Source organism: Epinephelus fuscoguttatus, linkage group LG4 (assembly GCF_011397635.1).
Source record: "Epinephelus fuscoguttatus linkage group LG4, E.fuscoguttatus.final_Chr_v1".
Lineage (NCBI taxonomy): Eukaryota > Metazoa > Chordata > Actinopteri > Perciformes > Serranidae > Epinephelus > Epinephelus fuscoguttatus.
Window position 1 is genome coordinate 29504070 of NC_064755.1, and position 24251 is coordinate 29528320.

Genomic DNA, 24251 nt, shown 5'->3' on the forward strand with positions numbered 1-24251 from the left:
AGTCTTCAAAATAAACAGTAGTGTCCTTTATTTCAAACTAAATAGTGGAAATCCACAACAATTCATTTTTGAGGTACAATATAGCACATATATACATAAAAACACAATGCTACAACTTGAAACAGTTTGACCTGGTATGCTATTCACAACAGTACAATATATGTTAGATCTACATCAGAGGGAATGAACCGCTCAACTTACCATTCCTCTAAAATGTCAAGGACACAACTTAGCAATGTAATATTTGGACTAATTTACGTCAGACAACCAGGAGGATGAAAGAGCCATTTCTTTGCCTCTTCTTCTTCTTCTGCCCGCCCCCTCAAAACAGCCCATCTCTCCTAAAATAACCTGCTTCACAGACCTTTGAACATTTCACAGGGCTGATGATTTGAGGCCTGTAGTATCGACGGAAATGGAATGACATTTTTCTTGAACTCCATAATTACCATGCTAGTCAGGACGGAGCAGTAGGTTGGGGCACACAATGTCACTCGGGAGAGCTGCATCTAATTAAACACTGGAAAAAGGATAATTACAACTTTTCAGGAGTACGGGAGACCTCACCCATGTTTCATGTTTTCCCTATCTGAACTGAGAGCTCACCCAAGTAACAAGCACATCTGCCTTCAGCGCTGGACTCACAACTGCAAACCCACAATCACTCTGACCTCAGGACCACTCCCTTCTAGGGCAGCACTCAACGTGGTCATTTGCAACAATATGGACCACCTTTGGTGAAGAGACCTACTGTATGTTTTGTGTTCGACTCAAAATACATGTCTAAAAGAGTCAGCTATTTTAAAAGTGTCTTTTCAACTGGCCTTTTTGAGTTGCAGATCAGAGTTGACAAATTGGTATTATTGGCACGGCTTTTAAACAGTGAGCTAGGATGACGCGTACCTGAAGGCGTGCCAAGAATTGGGAGGTAGAACATGTATTCGTTTGGGTAAAAACTGTCATGTTTTCAGTTGTGTGTTTTAAAGCATATATAGTTAAACTGTCTTACCAATCAAATTTCCTTTTTAAAGGCTTTTTTGCTGTATTTAACTACTGCATCCATTCACCGCCATTTATTTATCAGCTTTGCATTCTCGTTGGTGGCAGCTTGCTACACAGTTATGTCTTTTGGTGGATTATATTGCATGCATAACGTCAAAAACAAATGTCACTTAAATAGGTACAAAATAAGCCACACCGAGAGAAAGATCAATCTTTGAAAGTCATTTAACTAATACTGAACGAGTTCCCTGTTCGCTTCACAAGAACACCACGTAATAGTAAATACTTTTATTTACATATATACAAGATGTAGGATGCAGTGTTGATGACTGTTTAGTAATTTTAAGGCTAAGGATGAGGTGTATGTAAAAAACTGTGCTACATCTCTAAAGAGGAACCAGCTCAGGTTTGTTTGCTCTGCACACTGACCTGCTCGGCTTGTGACACTAGCTGTACTGTAAGATCGCTCCGGCTAAAGTCCCGCCTACCAGTGCACACACAACAAGGAGACACTGCTTCTCTTCTACGAGTCGGTTCACACGGACATTTCTCCACATTACATGTATTAATTTCAGCAGTGTAAATATTCTGTACAAAACAATTCTGTTCACTTTGGTAGAACTTCTTGCCTGACACCTCGAGGAATAAAAAAAATCACTTTGTCCCTGAAAAATGTTTCAGCATTTCTTTTTGGGTATCTGAATATGGGTGATGGGCGTGATTGAGAGTAAAAACTGACTTTGACCCAGAAAACTGTCACCAGTTTAAGAAAAGGTTCATTGTCCCTCATCCAGCATTTAGCTTATCTAACTGCACCTGAATCTTACATTAAGCACTGATGCTTTTTCCATTCAGTGTGTTCAACGGAGAGCTGTCAGAGAAGCATGCAAGAGCAGATATTCAGGCTTCACTTTAGCATACATACAGTGTGAGTTAACATCAACAGCATCAAACAGGAAACAAACTGGAATACAAACTCTTGGTCTTTGAGTGTGATTAAGAAGTGGTGTTAAAATGCAACTTTAGATATCACTAAATACTGAATGTGGAAACCATGTGGCTGTACATGAACAGCACAGCCAGATATACTGTACAAATCAAATCATATAAGTAGGAGACACAAGAACACAATGCACTACAAACTGCTAGCTCCTCTTTTATAACAGCACTCAGAACTGCACAAAAGAGGAATGTGTGTCAAGAGGGGCTTGACCTCACAGCCCAGGGAAAGAGCAATTCACTTTCACTATGAGGTTTCTCGTTCTTGATGTAGAGTCTGGAATGCGAGACTGTGCTCATCTGTTGAATTCTGGGGGTTTCAATAGGCTAGGTCCTATGGATGGGGGCAGGGGGCATCCATTGGCAATGTAATGCTCCAAGCCCCAATCAATAAAATTCCGAACCTTCTGACCCCTCGCTTGTGATCTGTACTTGGTTTGTCTGCTCCCCCAAAGTATCCAATGGTCAGCTCAGATCTTCTTCGGCTTACGGCCCAGGTGGTAGTAGTAAGCCATGGTGACCACCAGGAAGAGGACGCGACTGAGGAGCAGGATCATGGCAGCGTTGGGCAGAATGCCAATCTCTATTAAGGTGACCGATGTCACTGAAACCACAGAACAGCATTTAGTATCAGAATAGGATTCTCTTTATGAGTAAACTTCACAATATACATGATTTTTTAAACATTACGAACATCTGGAAAGTGATCATAAAGGAGGAGAGGTTCACATTTTTTCAAGACTGTCTCAAAACCAAGGTTCCTTCAGAGTAAGGAAAAGCATGGGATTTGATTTTAGTAATTTCAAGGTCTGGATAAATACAGAAAAAAGAAAAGAGAGTTTGTAAAAATATTTGTGTTTCTAGACGATTGGCCCTTTTCTGTTTTCTAAAATACAGAATTCAGAACTTCTCAAAATAAATTGATACTACAAGCAGCAAAAGCAAGGCAAGAAGTATCATTTACGACAACACATAATTAACATTTATGAGCAATGCAGTGATGTAGTGATCAGAAAAGTAAGCTGACTATCTTTTCAGTGTAAGGGAACCTTGATGGCTGCGCTCATCATTGTTTACATGAACACAGTGAATAAACAAGGCTCGAAGACGCTGTGAAAATGTAATTATTTCACTTTTTTCAGCTCTTTTTCAATTCTTATTTGTAAAATGGACTAAAAAATATGGGGCACAACAATATAATATTATTCATTCAATATACTAGTGGAAAATGCGACAAGTGTAGGTAGCACTGGCTGGTGTACTTCCTCTTTGGGCAGACTGTCGTACAGCTTTCTGTGTAGGAGTTGGATTGTAAAACAATATATACTCTGTAAAACAATACTCACATGTCCATATGTAAATTCAAAGAATTATCTCTTTCTACAACTGTCAGTCTGTCCCAGACAAATCAAGTGGGTGTCTCCTGACCTTTAGAAGTATATTTTTCTACAGACCCAGGATAGGATTTTGTCCCCCATCCCTTGTATTGAAATTGCTTTGGAGGGGGTCTCTTTTGGTCCAGTATGGACAGGAGGAATGGATTAAAGACCACAGGACTGTTTCAATGCACATATAGACATGTGAGTGTTGTTTTAGGGAAGACTTGAAAACATGTGAACATATCCTTTAAAATAACTCAAGGTGTGACTCCACACTCTGAACACAAGGGGGCAGTATCACCAAACACATCACAAACACAACATTCTAGTTCAGATTTATGAACTATTAGTTTGTCTTACCTTTGTCTCACTATCAAAGTGAGACAGTGGTTATAACAGCCAGTAACAAAAGCACATTAAGAGAACTGTTAACAGCGTGCTGGAAAATGTAATCACCTAGAAACTGGATCGCAAAGTAGCAGGCTTCACTGAGCAGAGTCCACTGGATGACGATCTTCTCTGCTGTGTAGAGACCGTTCCACATGATGAGGGACAGGCCTGGAGACGGATGCGATAAAAGGGAATGAAAAGGGATTGGGGGAATGGGAATAAAAGAAACAGAAAAAAAACAGGAAGCTCAGAAAAGAAGACTCGAACACATCCAAGAGCGATTCAACCAACAAAACTACTATGAGAACAGTTTACTTGCAGCTGTGCTTCAACTGTAATCTGTGATGCAATGTGCACATGATGATAATTGGACTATTGATTCCGCTGAATGCTGTGACTCATTGATTCTGATAAAAGCCTGTGCTCAATCATATCATTCTCTGCCATTTTTCCAGTTCATTTTCCTATATTTCACTCCCACCCACCCACACATACACACACACACACACACACACACACACACACACACACACACACAAGTGAGGCGATAGAAATGAGCATGGGTGGGCAGAAAGGTAGGAGGGCTGATGGACTGTATCCTCTCCCTGCCAGGTTCCATCTGTGTGGCAGATGAGACCCCCTCCTTCACCCTGTTTCCTGCTTCTTGTCTTGTTAGACATCACCCTTTTCCTTCGCTAATCCCCTCAGTCCTGCTGACATTTAGACTAAAGGAGCCCCTCTTTTGTTGGCCTTACAAGATTGGGAGCTATTCCATTCATATATTCCTCCACAGTGCCATATGTTCAGTGTTTTATCTCTCCACAGGCAACGCAGTAATCATCCAGAGGGTTATCTTTGATTTGTTCAGATTTCACATTGATTTATCAAGATATGCATACAATGTGTTAAGAGTGCAGAATAAGGTTTCGCCTTAGTATTCCCATAAATGTCTTGTGAGGAAGAAAGAGGTAGCCTGACTCACCAGGTATAGACTGGCTTTAAACCTAACTAGTGGCCGGCTATTTAGGCCAGCATTCTCTCCCCTTCCGCCATCTGCGTGTTACCATTTTCAAAATCCCCTTGGCCATGGCAAACAACAAGCGTCACACTAATAACCTACACGCTGCAAATGGAAAGCTTTAATGAAGATTTTTATCATGCAAGAGCTTGTTTGCAATCATGTGACTGTAATGACGCGTGAAATTCAGATGGAGAGTAGGAAGTGGTAAATCCATATAATGCATGAACTGGAATGGAAGGAACGTGACTACATAATATGGTTGGATGAACCTACAGGCAGCAGGTATCATCAGAAAATTGAAACAAAGAAAAGTGATTTTTCCCATAACTTGATGGATTTGCCCGCTGTGGACATGACATGAAAAATTTTGTTTTTTTTTCTCTCTCCTTTACGTTTTACTAATTTTGGGACTGAGGTGGCGTTTGTTTTTTCCCAATTTGCTTTATTGGAACAGCTTTTTACAGCTCAAATCACAGGCATTTGTGCAGTATAGTCTTCGTCTCCTGTGGCCTGTCCTCCATCTGGAGAGCACACCAATGTATGACATCATATTCAAAGAAGCTATAAGAGACGTCTGCTCTGTTTTTTACCCTGTTAGAGGCATACGCCAGTGCCAGTGACTTCACCAATGTCCACTTCAGATAAACATCTGTGATATTGTTGTACTTATGTTCTGCAAGAGCCACTTACAGCTCGCAAATCATCTACAGGGGCTGAGTGAGCTCCTCCAGAGCTAAAATATTATCAAATAATTGTCTTTTTATTACTAAAAGTTGAATCACACAGTCAACATGTTACTGTCTTTTGTTGCATTTCCTTTAGCGGAGAATTTGCCATTTTTACAACAGTGCTGCCCACGTGCAAATGTTCCACCAGAACAAGTTCAAACCACGACAATATTTTGCAAGGGCACTATCACTGTATGCCAGGCTTAGCGCTATCCAAAACGATTGTAATGGTTTCAGGAAATACAAACAACCGAGAGCGTTTTTCCCCTATAGCAGAATGTGTAATAATACGAGCTTCCAGACCTTTTTCTACAGCTGACACAGTGAGTCTGAGGAAGGAACATATTATATAAAATGTCTGTATAAGGTCCTGGTGCTGACGTTCTGACATATGTTATAGCCTAACTTGACTGAAAATGACAACCTTGCACATACTGTATGTATGCTAAGCCTTTGCTCTCATCCTCCTTAATTTCCATGCTTACATTTACATCAAGGAGCAACCTGTGTGCTACCTGCCTCTCACAAACTCTCTAATCACTTACTGAATGACTGACTCACTGACATGTCTGAGAAGGCCATTAAAATAATCACAAATGCCATAATTGACTGGCATATTTATGAGCACTGATTGTCTCCTATGAATGGCGTGTGACAGAAGAACAAAAAAAACAAACAAACAAAAAAACCTCAATTTAATGTGTGATTGAGTGAGCAAGCTGCAAAATTTGAATGTAGAATAATAGACTGGCTCCTCTCTGAGTTCCACGCCAACCCACACACACATTCATACAGTGCATACACTGTCCTGCCATCCCTCACTGCGTTCCCACCGGATTTAGATCTGATATATGAGGCCACAGAAACAGAGACTGGAGCCTTTGCTGTGAGTATTTAGGAGAATTGCTCTCTGTACTTCTATCAAGTCCTCATAGTGAACTGCAGATACACAGAACTGAATCAAATTATACAGCCTCTGTTTGTCGCCCAGAGGGGTGATTTTGCAGCAAGAAGAGAGCTTTTTGTACGTCATCTGAATGTGCGTGTGTGAGCTGTAATGAATGCAATAGAAGGCATTATCACAAGAGACCATGTGCAACTACATAGTGTACATTTTTGTGAATGTATGTGTGTAAATAAATATTAATGCTGTGTGTGCATAGTGAATGTACTCCCACGTGTTGCAGTATATTCCCAGTGCTGCAGCTATACAAGAGAAAACTTACTAAGTAGTGCTCCTCCATAAAGGCGAACGGGGATGCTAGTCGCGGAGAGCTCTTCCTCAAAAACAAGCTCATATAGCTGGTTGGGAAACACCAGGGCCTGTGTAGGAAAACAAAGAAACAACACAACTCTGTCATTTCAACACAACAGCATTCTGTCCCCCGAAATGTCCCCAAAGTGCAGCAGCAATGACAAAGTCTTCCTGTCTGTGAGTAAGAGTCAGTGTGCATGCCCTGAACACTGAGAATATTGAGTATTTAGGTGCTCCAGCTGACAATGATGGAGCTGTTTATCCAGATGTCCCTCACTGATAAGCTGGGAAAGAACCTAAAGTAACTCACTGCTGGGGTTGAACATGACTTTTCCTATTTCTAAAATGAGTTTTCTTTCTCCTCCGGTAACTGTACAGAAGTCTCTATATTGATAAAGTCTATTAAAATTGAACAAGAACATTTTAGTCATGACTGTGAAACAACTTTTACACTGTGATGATGATTTACGTAACACTTACCATCAAGGCCATGACTGTGAAACCAATTGCAGAAATGAGTATCCACACCCTGAGAAGAAAGACATGACATGACATGACATGACGTCACGTACTGCACACTTCCTGTAACTAATACCAATTGTGCATTTGTTTTCTCAGAGATGTTGAACTTTGCTGGAAGTGACACACAGATGACTCTACACAGTCTGTTGTGTTAACTGTGAGCTGGCCTGAGCAGCTGAGATCTCACCTCAACCCGATGGGCTCTCGCACTGCGAACTTCAGCTCATTTCCAAGCATCTGACTGATCTGTGAGCGAATAAGGCGAGACAAAAGAGAAAGGAAATAAGTAAAGAGAAGGATGTCATATCATCTTAACAGATATATATTATGACAGCCCTCAACAAAGCATCACATGACCAAGAACAAAGTGCTCTCCGTGCAGGTGCATTTCATGTTGCCAACACATCTGTACTGTAGCATATTAAACAAAGCACTGAAGAGAAAAGAAGAGAGGCTGAGTGTCAAGAAGGACTTATTAAGATGTTAATTAGAGGCTGTGAATGTCTTCACCTCCTTAATCACCCCCTGAAGATTAAGAGGGTATGTCATAACAACATCTTGCAGTGAATTCTGGATGATTAACCAACTACCAAGTCTATGCCACAAGAAAAACCTTTTTGCTATAAATTAACTTAATCCTAGCGACACAAGTACCACACAATTTATAATCCTGAGAGCCTGGAGCAGTTAGTGGGAGAATATTTGGACAAATTGAAAGCAATTGTTTATTCCTGTTGAATAAAAAATTGTTAATATTTCATTAAATGTCATTCAGAATGAATCTTGTCACACGGCAATATTGAGAAGACACACCCAAGCGTTTCAGTGGTAATATCTGTTAAGATAAACATCTCTTATCAGATGCTGGAAGACGAATAACTGGCAACTTGTTTTTCTAACTCTGCTCCATCAGACACTGATGTGTTCATGAAATGTCTCTGAAAAACACAAATATAAAGCAAGCAAGAATACTCCGTGACTCCATTTCCCTTCAGTCTGATATGACCAGAATTTGCTCTGTTTTTAGATTCATGGTTCACTGTGGAGGCACACAAGAAAAACACTTTTCTGCATGAATTCAATGTAACATGAGATGAGCAACTGCTATACAAGTAGTCATTTTGTGGGTAAAGTATTCCTAGGATGATGTGGTGATAGAACAACAAATGAAGCAATGACTGTGAGCGAGTTCAGGCAGTCAACTTGAGCTGCAGCCATTCATATGCACATGACATGCCTCACTCTCCATATAATCCACCAAACACTAAGCACACACTAAGCTGATTTCCCAGCTCTCCTTCTGCCTTGTCAGTGCCACCGCTGCCCTGCATCAGTATTACTGCCTGCTCCTCCACCTCCACCTCCACCCCAGCAAACACCTGCATCATCATTCCCCAATCTCTCATGTAGACACATCTGCAGGGAGTAATGAGGTCGGAGTCTAGACGCCAAACTCTAACTATGTTCTGCTGTGGTAATAAACATTTCAAACATGAGTTATCTGACTGAAGTCAATTAAATCATCATCTGCACACATCTGATAATCAATTAATAATTAAAATCATTTATCAAACAAAATGACAAACACTTACGGGCTTCAGTTTCTAAAATGAGAGATTTTCTGCTTTTGTGTGTTCTGTCAGGTGGAATATCTTTGTGTTACAGACTGTTAGTCAGACAAAACAAACAATCTGAAGACATGACCTTGGGCTCTGGGAAATGATGATTTTTCCGACATTTTGTCGGCTAAGAAGTTGAATAGATTAATAAACAAAAAAAATAACAGATTAACTGATAAGACAAAAATTGTTCAGAGGATGCAAATGGGCAAGATCTCTGGTAACAAGCAACAATCAGGGAGCCAGAGCACCATAAAATATGCAATGTTTACACTGCAGTCTCTGCAAATTACCTGAGATGGAAAAAGAGAATGTATGTGTATCTGTGTGTATGTGTATTAAAATGTGTGAAAAACAAAGGAGGTGGTTTTGAAAGAGCGGGGGCCCTGATTCCTTTTGCATGTGAGGATACCAGTTTAGAAATATCGCTGAAAAATTCACATGGTCTTCATTTTAAAAATGTAAAATATACAAGGACATGGGGGTAAACAAACTGTCCCAGATAAAACCATATGAGGGCAAGAGAAAAAATAAACCCAGTGTTCTGCCTGAACAGACAGTAACCGACGGAGAAATTACAACTGTTGTTTGGCTGTGCAGTCGAATTCCTTCACCCGAAGCGTTCAGGTCTTATTACTTACACTAACATCAATGAGTTCCTTCATCATTTAACAACTCTACCCTCAAAAACTGCTCTGTTGCAGTGAGATATGGGATCACCGAAACTAAAAATACACTGAACCGTGAAAACCACTAAAGCAGAGAAGATGAATTTTTTTCTGGCTAGCGGTGTTTACAGGGAACTCACTATCTATTGGAAAGTAGTTTTCTGCTTGATGCGCCTGTGAAATGTCAGAGTGAATGAAACAAAAGGATTCATGTCATATATTAGAAAGATTAATCAAGGGTTTTGCCCTCTATCTTTCCTGACCAAGTACTGTAAAGCCTGATTTATAGGAGGGTGCCTGACACTTTTGATGAGTGTTGCTTGAGGGAAATGACATAATTTTCTACAGAAAGAGTGTCACTCAACACTTTCCTTTCATGTTGCTCACCTGCAGAGTTTTGTTATGTCACAGACACCTCCATATATTGTTGCGCAATGTGACTGGGTAGTCTTGACAAGCCTTTTTGACACATCTACTGGACTTTGGTGTGTCCCTGCATGAGCAACTTAAAGGGCCAGATCTGATTAACCAGATCATCAAAACAGTTGGTGGACATTCGAAAACACCGTAAGTGCACATCCTCATCCGTGTCCTGCATCGGCATTTGTTAGACCAAAACATATTCACCCTGTAGCTCGCTTGTTTGGTTCAGCGGACACATGCATGACCACGTCCTTTTTTAGCGGTCTCATTGTCTTCTCAGTTGTTAAATCTCTTTCTCTTCAATTCAACTCACTGAATTCATCAAATCCCTCAAAATGCAAACGGGTACAAAACATACAAAACAAACAGCTGTCAGAAGGATAGCCTACTGATCAGGATGATGTAACTTAACACACCAGCAAGAGGACAGCATGTGGTTACCATGGAGATGACTGAAACCTTTCGCAGAAGCGTAAATTCAAAATGTTGCACCACTCTTCTTTTGCCGTGAAGCGACACACTCATCAAAAGTGTCGGGCGCCCGACCATAAATCTGGCTTAAGTGTTACTGAGCACTACATCTGGAACATTTTCAAGTCCAACTCTATTCCATCTGCAGCAGTTGCTCCATCAAATAACGTCATGAGAAATATCCTCATGAATGTAAAAAACTATGACGATATCATCAATGAGACCTAAAACTTGCAGGAGATACTTGCAAGACATGTCATCAAATGTGACTCATCATGTTTCTGTTTTGCACATTTCTGTATCCCACATTACTTGTTATTCCAAGAACTGGAGTGATACCAAAAGCCTCTCAGATAGCTTCACAGAACTAGCATTTTTTTAAAGTCAAAAATAGAAGAGTAATATATGATGTCATAACTGAAATGGAAAAAAAGAATCTTTGTGTTACTGATTTTTTTTTTAGTTTCTTAAACATTTCCTCTTCCCCACGGCTGCTGCTTTGAGATCACAGCAGAGCCCTAAAGAAAAAAACACCCTTGAAGTTGAACTCCTAAAAATATTAAGATAAAGAGTTAAAGACTGCACTGTAGGCTGGAGTGCCTTTACACGAATCCATCTGTGCAGCTGTGATCACATGACCAGGTGAATCAGCCTTCCTGTGCCATGGTTTCAGGGGCTGTTTTTTGACAGGAACACATAAATATTCATGACTGGCATGAGAAATACTCGAAGGGAAATGAGCGTCAACTGATGGCACAGGGTTGGCTTGGGGTGGAATAGAGCGGAAGAGAGTCGGGGAGAGAGGGAGAAACAGGAAAAGGAAGAAATACACAATGCTGTTTGTGGAGAGACGTTTAATCACAGCTGCTATGGCCTGGCCTTGTCATCAGTCACTCAGTCAGCTACACTCAGTAAACAAAGGGCAACTTGTCAGCAAGAGAGCATGAAAAATATTCGGGAGCAGCAGAAGTGCAATCTCTTCCACCAAACTAAAACTTGGCTTCTTATTTGATGGATGTTGTCAGTTTGTGCAGTCACATTAAGAAGATAATGATCACCCTTTCATGAGTCTCAGTGGGAATCCTCTGGGATACAAACCATTAGGGTTTGTCTTGTCTTGGGTTTGGCTTGGTTGCTGCTTCATGACCTGAGCTGAAGTAGTGTAACAGTGGGTTGAAGATGCTGACAGTGACGTAAGTGGCAAGTGGGGCCATATTTCTTGGCACACATACACTCATATATGCAGTGATGTTGAAAGGCTTTTCAATAGTGAGTCCCCGAGACCTACTGATTATTATAACAAGCAATCTGGAAATCCATTGGTAACAAAAAAAAAAAAAATTTCTTCCTTTACCTCTACCTTTACTGCCCATAGTTTTTAGACTAATGGAAGTACAGGGGCCTCAGGGATCGCTCACCCCCAGTGTTACACTCCTACCTGCAACTACCTCCAAACGGCGGTAAAAACGTTGCCGCTAATGTGGAAGGTGTACTGGTGGATGCACAACCCTTGTAAGTTGTGCTGTTGTCCATGTTTTTCACGTTGATGAGACGGCATTTTGGGTGGAGCGGTTGCCATGGACGCAGAGCTTGCTGTTTCTGTAGGTACACATTTCCTGGGGACACCCCCCCGCCTCCTCCCGTAGTTGTCTTTCACACAGGGCTGCCGACAGATTCTACAATGTAAATTGCAGAATCTGTCTTGAGAGATTATATAGCAAGCAAATCTTTTTTTTTCTCCTTTTGTCATCAGCTGCAATATTTGTCATTTGCCATAACTTCCCCACAAAAAAATCACATAAAAATGCTGCAATTTTTATTGAAATTTTTGACAAAATTGGCCGCAAATTCAAGAGTTTTTTGCCGTGAGATCCTGGAGGGACTGATAAAAGCAATATCACACTCATGGACTGAATCATACTTCTAAGTGTTAGTAATATCGCATATCGGCACAGCTGTGATTCGGTCATAGGCACAAGACCGTAGGGTGATATTTAATACATCACCACTCCCTCTTGTCTGATATTGCTAACATTTGAAATCGTGACTGAATCCATGAAAATCTAAATAAACTACTGTATAAATTAATAGTTTAACATTTTGAGAAACATTAATTTTTGTTCTGATAAGTTTTTACGTTTTCCTTTCACTCATTGAGACTATGAACGAAACAGGATCTCGTCTTGCACAAGATGCATGCTCAGATGGTAAGAATACTGCGACTGCCAGAGAAAATATTTTCCAACACAACGCGTCTCTTGGACTGTAGAGCATCACTGGGTCATCATCTACATGAGTGAGTACAACATTAATCAGTGGCTATGTGAGTTTATTTACCAGCACCAAGTTTGTGGCCTTAATTGTTGAATTCTGTGCGCCAAGGATTAGTCTTGTTGCAGCGAGGTAGCGATTTAGTCTCACCCATGATGACTGAGACCATGAACACAGGATCTCGTTTGTGCATGATGACAAACAGTGAGAAAACGGTGACTGGTGAATCATTGTTTGTTTTGTTTTTCTGACAGCACCATTTCTTCAGTCACGGATTTGTTGTTCAGAATGTAGGGCTATAAGAAAAAAAATAGGATGCATCCCCTGGACACATTGATTGCATCAGAGATGTAGGATGTATACCCAGCAACATCACTGCATGTGGCAGCACAAATCCAAAGCCTATCTCTTACTGATGTATACGTAATAGGAACAGTATTTTTATCTCTCAGCAATGAAAGAGGCAGGAAGAGACAGTCTGCGGACTACAAGAGCACTTCCCTCCTTTGTTTACAGGGACCGCCAAACCAACTCTTATTATTCAGCTAACCATGAGGTCCCATGGGTCTCTTTACCACAAACACTTGCAGCAAGGATAAATTGAACAACTCAAGAGTAACAGCACAATGCAGTTCATTGTACGAGCAACAGTTTAATTTCTAAATTAGGGTCAATGCCACAGCTAAATAGGGAAACCTGCTCTTCAAAACAGCACGTACAAGAGACCACATCAGCCAGAGTATTGTATTACTGTACTTTACCTTGACTGTTGCTGGATCACCATTCAATCATTACAGCCCGTATCTAACCTAAATAATCTTGCTCAGATCAAATAAGCTTTATTGACATGGGTGTGGAGGCATTAAATGTTTCTCTTTCTCTATCAGTGGGCTTTGTGAAAGGGATCTGAGTGGCAGATGTCTGGGTTAGGCTCCTCGCTAAAACATTGAGAGAGAAAACAAACACTCAGAAGGGCTGAGAAAAGGGGGGCGACATCTCATCACGAGCTATCAGCCACCACCGTATGCCTGCTCCCTTCTGTTCTGTTCCCTTCTCCCACTTGCCTGATTAATATTTCAGTGGGGAACAGTCAGCTCTGCCTCTGCTCATTTCAATGCAATCTGATAAAAAATAATCATTATGATCTTGATATCTGAGCCCCCTGAAACGGAACAAGACTTTATTGTCAATCTGCAACTGTGCTCTGCACGCATGAATAAACAAGTGTTTCGCATCTCCTGGCATGAACCGTGTGTGCTGTTGTGTTTTGGTATACACATCACTGTAAACTGTCTATATGCGTGTGCACATACACGAGGCAGGGATATAATACACACGATGCAAGAGGCAGGGAGTCTCTCAGGGGAGCCGGTCACATCTCAGTGGAGTTGCGGGAGCTCATGGGATTACGTGATCCAGATTCATTGAAGCATGAGGAGCAAATGCACACAACGGGAAACAATGAGAGTGATGAACCAATTAGCAGTCCATTGTGGCTTTTAAAAGGAATCCATAGCTTCTCTTGGTGTTAATGAATGCATCTGTGGTTGAGTGCCATTTTTACTTGTGCATAACTGCAATATTATGCATTTGACCGATGATGGCTTTACATGCGCTTACATTTATAACTAAGTGCGGGCTAAGTGCCTGCATCACTGCCCATATTGAATAACAAAAAGACAAATCATGTGACTTAATCTGACCTTTGAGCGGTGCACTTCGCCATCATCATCCTCCCCGCCGACTCCAAGGATCTTCCGGCTCTTCAGGCGGCTTATCAGATCTGTCTGACTGTGCTTCTTCATCAGAGGAGGGTGAGGTTTAGACGCCATGGTGCACACACCTGACAAAGAAGTGAAAAGAGAGATTCACAGTTAGAGAAGTAAGACAGCAAGCAGTGTGTGTGTGGCAGTATTGTTAGAGGCAATACATGAAATAGAGGAAGACCAGGAGAGAGAGAAGAAAAGCTTTTCCTCTGTTAGTGACCCTCACTCCGAAGAGGACACCACTCTGCAGCACGGGCAGGAAGAGGTATCTACCAATCTACCAGTAATCCCCTCGAGGACTTTATGCAACACAATTACATAACACGGGTCTCGCAAATACAGGTAACCCATAAAACCTTCCTCTTAAGTCAGACTATAGACAAAGCCAGATGTCCTCTAGGTCTGCCAGAAGGCCAACAGATGCAGGTGCCTGTTCAAAGAGCCAATGGATTTAATATTGACACAGGGTACACAGGCACACACACACACACACAGGTGTAAATGGAGTCTGGGCTTTCTGAAGATTGAGGGTCTCGCTGTCCACATCAATAAAGGTCCTCTGATGGTGAAAGGTGGTGGCTTGTATCGTCTATACAGAAATATACCCTAATTTCCGCTACAGATACATTTATATGTCACATAAAATGAATTATAGGGCTGTACAATATAATGTTTTTAATCAACTTGTGTGATAAACACTGTGTGAAAGACCGTGACATTGCACTCTGGGATTGTTTTGAGTTAGATGGGAGAGCATTTCTTTTTTTAAAGATATTTCTTGGGCATTTTTAGCCTTTATTTGACAGGACAGACAAGTGTGAAGGGGGAGAGAGAGAGGGAGTGACATGCAGCAAAGGGCCACAGGCTGGAGTCGAACCCAGGCCACTGTGGCAACAGCCTTGTACATGGGGCACCTGCTCTACAACTAAGCCACCGACGCCGCAGATGGGAGAGCATTTCAATAGAAAACTGCAATTTTAATTATTTGTATTATTGGTGCCTTTTGGGCTCAGTTAAATGAATTCAATAAAATAATTCTGAGCATAATTCCCTTTGATTTTTCTAATTTAACAAGCAATTTGTTGTATTTTAGCAGCATATTAAAAGAAAGGCAGAACTGAGTAAACTTCAACACTTTTTATTTGTTTCAAGTAATTGCGATATTCAACGTTAATGCATATTTACCTCATATTGACGTACAGCCCTAATGAATAGTCAGTGACCTCTATTCCAACAGTCTACTTTCTTCCTTCTGTTTTTTTTTTAAAGTTTGGCACATTTGTTTTTGTTTAAAGCTCTCAGCATGACTCATTTTTATCCCCAAATGCTGCTGTGATTTAAACAGACTAAAGCTACACTGCTGCACAGCCAGACAGCTTTGTTAGTTTTTCCAAGTAATAAAAAATGTATTTCACAAATAAGAAACTTGTGATAAATGAACTCTGCATACCCTTTAGAAGTCTGAAAGTTTGTCACATTAAGAATACAACAGTGATTCATGCATTCTCCTGCATATGTTTGAGTCAAAATGGTCTTCCAGTGTCAATAACTTGGACTTTTAATATTTAATATTTATTTGTTATTAACAAATAAAATTTCTGATCTGCACATTCAATCATTTCTTTCATGAGTCATTTATTTGTAATTTTCTGCATATGTTGGCAGCTGACTGTGATAGCAGGATGCACTGCAGTGGTTCTATTGATCAGTTTTAATGAATAGTGCCTGTGGATTTAATGGGGACAAGCAATAGTCAAATCAAGCGAGATCATCATCGACTCAGTAGTGTAACCTCCACCAGTCCAACTGGAGGCAAAAAGACAATAACAAATGTGTGCACACGCACACAAGAAACAGACTGCCTAAAAATTGATGGCTGCTTCATGGGGCGATTCTCTAGAGGAGTAAAACAAGAGGAATTATTGAACTACTCTCAAGGATGAAGACACCGCTGTGAACAGAGAGGTTTGTTCCCAGGAAAGGAAAACAATAAACAAACAGTGCTACGAGGAAACAACACAAAGTGCTCAGTATTCCACCAATTAGGAAGTGTGTCATCAGAGTCAGAGGCATATAATGGGTATCAAGTAAATATAAACAAATACAGTCTTACTGAGGCCAAATGGCGCAGCGAGGCTGTGTTGGAGAACAGATTGCAAGTGGACACAATATCATGAACACCAAACACGCTGCAGCACTCCGATGCATTAACCCAGGGGCTGTTTCTGTGGAATATATTCCATTTCAGTAATAGCCCAGTCACAGAGGTGTTGATTCACAACATTTTCATTAAATGGCTGTGCAGTTTTATTGGATGTTGTAATGGAATTTGGGCTGAAAGAATTGGTAGCTTAATTAACTGCCAGTTTAATTATTCTTAATTGTTCCAGTTGATTAAACAATCTTGTCAATTATCGAATAGAAAATACAAAGCAGTGGCTGGTTCAAGTATCTCAAATGTGATGATTTGCTGCTTCTCATTCAGTTCCACATCTTGTTTTGATAAAGTTAAATATAAACTAGCTTTACTGATGATGTACATAAACACATGCTGCAGCCATACTGTACTTTGACACCATTGGACTACGGTCTTTCTAAAACTTTGTTCTCCTCGCCCCTCATTTCCTCCTTATGATGTTTGGCCAGAACTTGAAAGTGGGTTAATCAGAGTGCATTTCTGTCTGTGATGCATATGGCAAGGCTTAATAGCACTGTCTTGTATTGGCATGCATACATAGGCTTGCAATGGTCAGTGAAGGTTACACAGCATGTGTTCAGGCTTCTGTTGTCAAACATTCCACTTGGACTCCCACACAGAGCATGAGGCACTACACTTTCTGTTTTTGCAACTATCAGCAAGAAGAGGCACCACTGAAGGGAAATAAGACAGGAGAAGCAAAAATTTGGAACTAATGGGCAAACCTATTTGTCATAACTGGGACAGGGAATCTGATGACAGGATGTGCAAGGGCTGACACTCGGTAGAAAAAAGTAAGATAAGAAAAAATAAGAAGTTGCCTAATGTGACCAGATATATAGTATGCAGTTTTAAAATCTGGTCGCTCCAATTACAAAAGACATCTTTCCCCTTCTTTGCTAAATGTAAAGTTTGAAATGAAAATACACAAGACTCATGTAAGCTTGTTTTTCTATGCTCAATGAGTCATTGTGCGCTCAGAATTATTGTGAGGAGACATTTGCTTCAGGCTAAATTATGTTAATTAACAGATGAAATCGACTGTCTTTTAGATGAGTAATTAAAAAAAACGAATTTTACCCAATTTGCCTTCGTACTCTGCATCTTTTCAGTGTGACAAGAGAATAGGCATTGCATATATTGCTACTGTATAATAAGACTGAGACAATATATTCTTTAGCTTCTTTAAATTCCTTTCACATTTCATGCATAAAAGAGACCAATTGTATTCTACAACCTTCCCATTCACAGAGAAGTAAACAAGCAAACACCCACCCTGCTGCCATCGCTACATAATGGTGCTTGTCTGAGGCGCAAAGAGAAACTATGCATGCATGCTGCAAATGATGCAAAACTAGATCAATGGCATTGTGGCCCCTTGAATGTTGATCTTCTCCACCACCATCAAAATTTGCGACAAAGCCCTAAATACGACACACTTCACCGCCTGCATTGATAAATCACACATCTCTCCACACATGCTAAAATACCATTTCATGTCTCCCCCATTTGAATCTCCCTACCAGTGCTCCTTGACTTGCTAGAGTAATGCTGATGCAGTTGCCTAGCAACTGCCGATGGACAAATAGCTTCTTAATTATTGTGAGCACCTTCCGTGATTGAAACCGCCTTTGATGATGAGGTCTCTGCTGAGAACCGCCATTGACCACGCCGTCACTCTCTTTGCTATTGAAGGTGATATTTTAGGATTAAGTGAGAGACTTTGATCTCTGCTCAGTCAACAGGAGGAAAGACACACTCTCCTAATGAGTGGCTTCTTGTCAGCATGAAAGACTTGAAGAGGGACTAACTTTTGCCGCACCTCACTCCTTCAAAATTATAGTTACATATTTAATTAAGCTGTGAATCAAACCACATCTCATCTGGATGTTATAAGCAGCCATACATAATTAAGTAAAAAGAAAGAAAAGCTGAATTTAAGAGCAGATCTACTGAGTCCTTTTTTAGGCACCCAGGGTAAAATTTCAACATGCACAAAGTGTGTATTGAGATGCTGTAAAGATTGAAAACAAAGCTGTGCAAAAGACAAGGAGCTGTCTTCAAGGGTGGTTTTGTTTATCATAGTACAGTTTTAAATGGCTTAGAGCTCCACTGACAAAATCTTGACATCTCTACACACATACCTGAAGATATGTTTTTCCCCAGTGAGATTACAAGTGTCCCTGCAGTGTTCAAGCAATTAGGTGCTCTACAACACTTCAGTGAGGAGGTTGCTATGCATTACAGAGCGCTGATGCTGCTCATCCAGGTGAAGGGTGGTCTCACTATGTTACCCTAAAGTTTTGTTTCTAATTAGCCTTTGATGCATTTAATACACAGGTGCAGTGTTCAGGGGGCTCACCAAAACTCCTTGTGGCCGTAGCCAAAACTGCATGTAGGGATTTAATAGTATCTATATTATTTATAACAGAGAACTAATCATTTAGTGTAATGTCTTAAAAAGATAAAAGGAATGTGAACAATTATTATAATTTCTTAACATACAAAACAACCATACAGGTAACAATTACATTGTTGGGTTGATTTTAACTTAAACTTAGCCCACACAGTCAGAAACACAGCCTCTGATTGGTCAACAGACTCAACCCATGGTATCATAGACGGCTAGTGGATGGCTAATAACAACAATAACTGTTTCACACATAGTAAATGGATCATTTATCACAGTAGACGTTCAGTGTTGGATTTATCATTAAAGTCTCCAAAATGACACCACAGTTCAAGGCTGATCACAAAGTTTCTAGAAGGAATATGAGCACGCCAGAAACCTCGCTGGAACAGCACGACAGCTAACGTTAGTTTCTGGGCAAAAATTAGCAAGTCTCACATGTAGCATTCCTGAGATATTTCACGTTAGTAACATTATGTATGTCTTGTATAGCACTGTCATCCTGAGAGTTAACTTCAACAGTGTATGGCTGATTATTCTCATCAGTCCTGTTCAGTGCTTTCTGGGGAGACAGATGCATGCAGCTCAGCTGGAAAAGCTCCGCTTCAACGATACAGTACACAGTTTATTTTCAGATAACATTACATTAAAGTCAGACATCAAATTTATTTTTCACGAACCCAACAACTGCATGAGGCTTCCATTTGCCTGATTACATAGTTTATTTGCCCCGTGCAAGCATTAATGTTGAGCTCTGACGCTAATAGCTGGGCTCTGTATGTGGTTTACTGTTGGGTTTTTGATTTTGTGTAAATGCAGTTTCAATGCTAATTCTGGCAATATTCCATCACTCATTGGGCATATTTGGCAAGATATGAACATGTACCTGCTGGTATCCTGCTTATTACTTTTTGTGTAAACAAAGCCTCTTTGAAACACTTTCCATTTCCACTGGATTTTTGTTTTTGTGAACCCCAAAGCTTAAAGCTCAAACTGCACCTATGATTAAATAGGTTTACCTTTGAAGATAAATTATGTTTGACGTGGATGTGTGGCCTTTTTTTTTTACTTTTACAAAATCTAGATTCATTTCAAATAAAAATCAGTGTTCAAGTGCCAGGAAAGGGAAAACAGCCATGTTCAATCCTGCTAGTTTTACAGTTTCTGCCTCTGTGGAACAATTCAACGAAGACGCATTCACTTAAAACAAAATTACTGATGAGACCATAAGAAAAGCAGGTGAAATCATAACTTAAGATGCGGTAATATAAAAAGTACCTAGCGTTTAAAACTTTGCCAACATCCAAAAAACCCCTCCAGAACGCTTCACATCTCTGCAATAAAGGAACTCAAACATTCAATAACCACTGCTGTGTAATAAAAGAGATCATTTTCGAGAAGACTCAGATAAACCCGGAAATAACTGTTTAATGAAGAAATGCTATTTCTATTCAGGAAATCCTTCATCCCATTTTAGGCATACATTAGTTGAAACAATTTAAAGACCTGGTAAATTAAAAAGGCAAACACCCACTCGACAAATTTCAGCAATAGGAGAGTGGTTAGGGAGCCAATCAACAAAATAAAACAAGTACACCCACAGATTTGTAAAAACATTGCATGTGTTATGATGAAATACATATAATACCCTCAAGGCAGCCTAAGAGGAAGGTGAATCAGTAATGTATGCTGCAAACCCTGCTATTGACACAGTCTAAAGAGATAAGGCTTCTTTCACTTTCTGTGATCGTGCATGTCTTTGCAGAATATCAATGCATTTACCTCCCAGTGGGACAAACAAAGAGAGGAGACAGAGTCTTATCACAGACGACCATATCAATTAATCACTGTGTGTGGGGAAGAGGCCGGGTTGGTCCACCTGAAGTGCAGAGGAATATCAGCAATAGGAGGAGTAACCAACAAAATCTCTTTGTACCGTCTTCAGGGTTTTGTGACAGAACATGTGCTGTGGAAATGAAAAGCTGCTCGGCGTAAAGAAGATATTGTGGGAAATGTGCGAACTCCCTGAGAGATCTCTGGTAAGTGACAAGAAAGACGTTCTGTAAAAAATAATTGTATCATATGAACAAAGCAGTGTGTGGGTGTAGAGGAGCAACTGTGAACAAATGTGTTACTCAAAATAAGAAAGCAGACTCCACAGCCTGCTCATCTCCTCCTCTTTTCCATAAATAACATAAGACACAGTTGCCCAGTAGCCTCCAAATCCCCTCACCACCATGTTTGGGATATCTTGCAGCATCATATGGTGCCAGGAGAAGATAACGCACAAAACAACACCTCTACCCAACAGACTCAAGCAACAAGTCTGAGCAGTTCATCCTCAATGAAATGTCTGTCTCTCGAGTCCTCGGAATAATTTACTGACCTCAGTAAATTTATTACCTTTCATGGTTACTTAGTGTCGGTGGTATGGATTTATCATTGCCCTGAGGAATACTGGAGCTTCAGCACAGTAAAACTTTAAGCTGACAACAGGAAGATCCAGTCTCCTGTGATCTGATGGGAAAGAAACACAAGCAACGTTGACTATTATTGGATTCCAGATGTCCTAATGGTGTTGATGTGCTTCTCTGTGTTGTCTCACTGATGCAACAGCCTAGCTGCCCCCAGTGCCGCTGAGGTTGGAGCTGTAAACCAAGAAGAGGAATCTGGAGTTATGGAGAACTCCTACTGAGCCGAATATTGCCATTAAATTTGGTACATATATCTCTGATGAATCCTTTTGACAAGAGTCAAAGAGTTTGGTCAAGATTTTCCCATATCCAGTGAATTATCTCAACATGTGCAAGATGAATTGGCACAGACATTCATAGCTCCTAGTCACTGCATCATACTGACTCTGATGATACTCTGACTTTTCATTTAGTGCTGCCATGAGGTTGATGAAAACTTTGTTTTTCTTGCAATGATCCGGTGAATGAAAAATCCAGAAATGGAGGAAATAGCATTCAGGGCGCCCTGTTTAAACTGCTCTGGTCTGCCTACTGTTGCTGCTTCCTCTACAAGCCACTTCCTCCACCCCAGCTCCTCCATTTCATGTTGTGTTTGACTTATCAGTGTCATTTCTGTTCGTCACTAATGCTGCTCTGTTCTGTTCACGGGGGTCTTTGCTGCTGCTCTCCCTGCCTTAAGCTTTCCATGTAGGCGCATGAAAGGTGGAGAGGTGTGCTCTCTCTGTCTTAGGTTTTCCTCATAGGCGTGTGGAAGAGGCTTTTTGTGTAGGTCTGAGAAAAGGCAGAGAGGCCCCAGAACAGAGCCATACCACCAGATATAATACTGCAAATGGAAATACAGTTTTCTTTGACTTAAGTGTTCCTGACTGAACTATAATTTTACCTTGCTGAACAGGAGCTTGTGTGACTTTTAGGGATGGGTACCTTTCACATTTGAACCGATACGGTACCGACACCCGGTACCTGGGAATCGGTACTGGTACGCAACGGTACCTGTTTTCAGTACTTTTTTTTGCATGTATGTGTGGTAATAAAGGATATTTCATTTAGATTGTTTTTTTTGTCAAAACTAACATTTATTTCTCAATATCAAACAGAATAAAACAACATCTAACACTGTTTGTAACATAATATCAAAAGGTAACCTATGTAATTGACTATGAAGCAGTTCTTTTTATTGCACAAAATAAACCCACTCCTACTACCTCCTATTCCTCCTCTTTCCCCTCTGGGAAAAATGTGTGTGTGGGGGAATGTAACGTTAAAGTTAGAGAATACGAGGAACCGAGCTGATAATGATAACTAAGGCAAGTTAAAATGCGAAGCTAATGTCAGAATGACCAGAACAAAGCCCAATCATCTTAAACACTAAGCTTATTAATTACCTGGAACCGATGTAGCTGATGCCCCGCTTAATCACCGTCGTCATCATCGAACGTTAATCCCACTTCTTCTGCCCCAATGCTGGCTGCAGATGACAACAAGCTGCTGGCTGCAGGTGTGCTAACGCCGGGAGAAGTAGCCTTAACTTTCAGGCTATCAAATACTGTGCAGTCGTCAGCCTTTAAAAACACCTTGCGCTTGACCAGGTGCTTCCTCAGGTTTGAGATATTTCCGTAGCTGGCCTTGCATCGCAAATATTGCAGCGAGCGTAGTCTGCATCAAACTTTGAGATATGGAGCCACACCTTCGACCTCTTTCTCTCAGCCATGCTGCTTTGTTGATAGCTGCCACTGATGTGATCACGCTCTCGTGCGTACAATGCTGCATTCATTCTCAGCATTATCCCTGCATCAGTACTATGTGATGACTAAAATGCATCAGCATTTGACCTGTGTTGGGTTGTTGATAGCAAAAGTAATGGGAAATTCTTCTGATGACTATTTGTAGTCATGTTATCTAATCATTATATCTCTGATTATGTGTGACAACATCCAATAACTGAGAGAAATTGAGGCACAAGTCTTCCCTGACGCACGCCAACATGACTGTCTGGTGCCCTAAGGCGAGAGAAGCTTGCTAACTGTGGGACTCCACTTTGAAGTCTGTGAGTGCTTCGCATTTCCACAACAACCTCAGATATCTACTGAACAGTGACAAACTGATTCATTCCCACTACCTCCAAGAAATGTTTACAACATCCTTTCTGGATAGATATTTGCAGCGTACAGCACCACGAGCAATTGTGATCAGAACAGAAGGTGTCAAAAGTGCTTAGATGGAACGGGAACAGCATGAGGAAAAAGCATTGTTCACCTAGACGATGTGTTCGGCATTCAAGATTTGTCACTTGTTCAACCATGCAGACACAGCCTCCCTCTTTTATCCGTCAACCTCCTTCTGGAAAAAGTCAGTCCATGCTTTTATTAACATACGACTGGATTACTGTAACTCACTGTATTTTGGCCTGGACCACTCACTCTTGCACCGCCTGCAGCTGGTACAAAATGCAGCTGCCCGTCTCCTTACTGGCAAACGCAAACGTGACCACATATCCCCTGTCCTAGCTTCGCTGCACTGGCTCCTGGTTGCTTTTAGAATAGATTTTAAAATTTTATTGTTTGTTTTTAAAGCTCTTAATGGCCTAGCCCCCCAGTACTTAACTGAGCTCGTTCGTATTCATGCCCCTGCCAGAACACTGAGATCCTCAAATCAG

The 24251-nt window shown here is 40.8% G+C and overlaps 1 protein-coding gene across 1 annotated transcript in view; it reads right to left on the bottom strand.

Moving 5' to 3' along the window:
• LOC125887192 (tumor protein p53-inducible protein 11-like) overlaps positions 1-24251 on the bottom strand; it is a 45250-nt gene continuing 20999 nt past the window's right edge. The window contains exons 3-8 of the mRNA XM_049573841.1: positions 14452-14591; positions 7484-7542; positions 7255-7303; positions 6746-6842; positions 3837-3938; positions 1-2605 (exon numbers count right to left, since the gene is read on the bottom strand). Coding sequence (XP_049429798.1) covers positions 2472-2605; positions 3837-3938; positions 6746-6842; positions 7255-7303; positions 7484-7542; positions 14452-14580 — 570 coding nt within the window. The 5' untranslated portion in view covers positions 14581-14591 and the 3' untranslated portion in view covers positions 1-2471. The remainder of the gene's footprint in view (positions 2606-3836; positions 3939-6745; positions 6843-7254; positions 7304-7483; positions 7543-14451; positions 14592-24251) is intronic.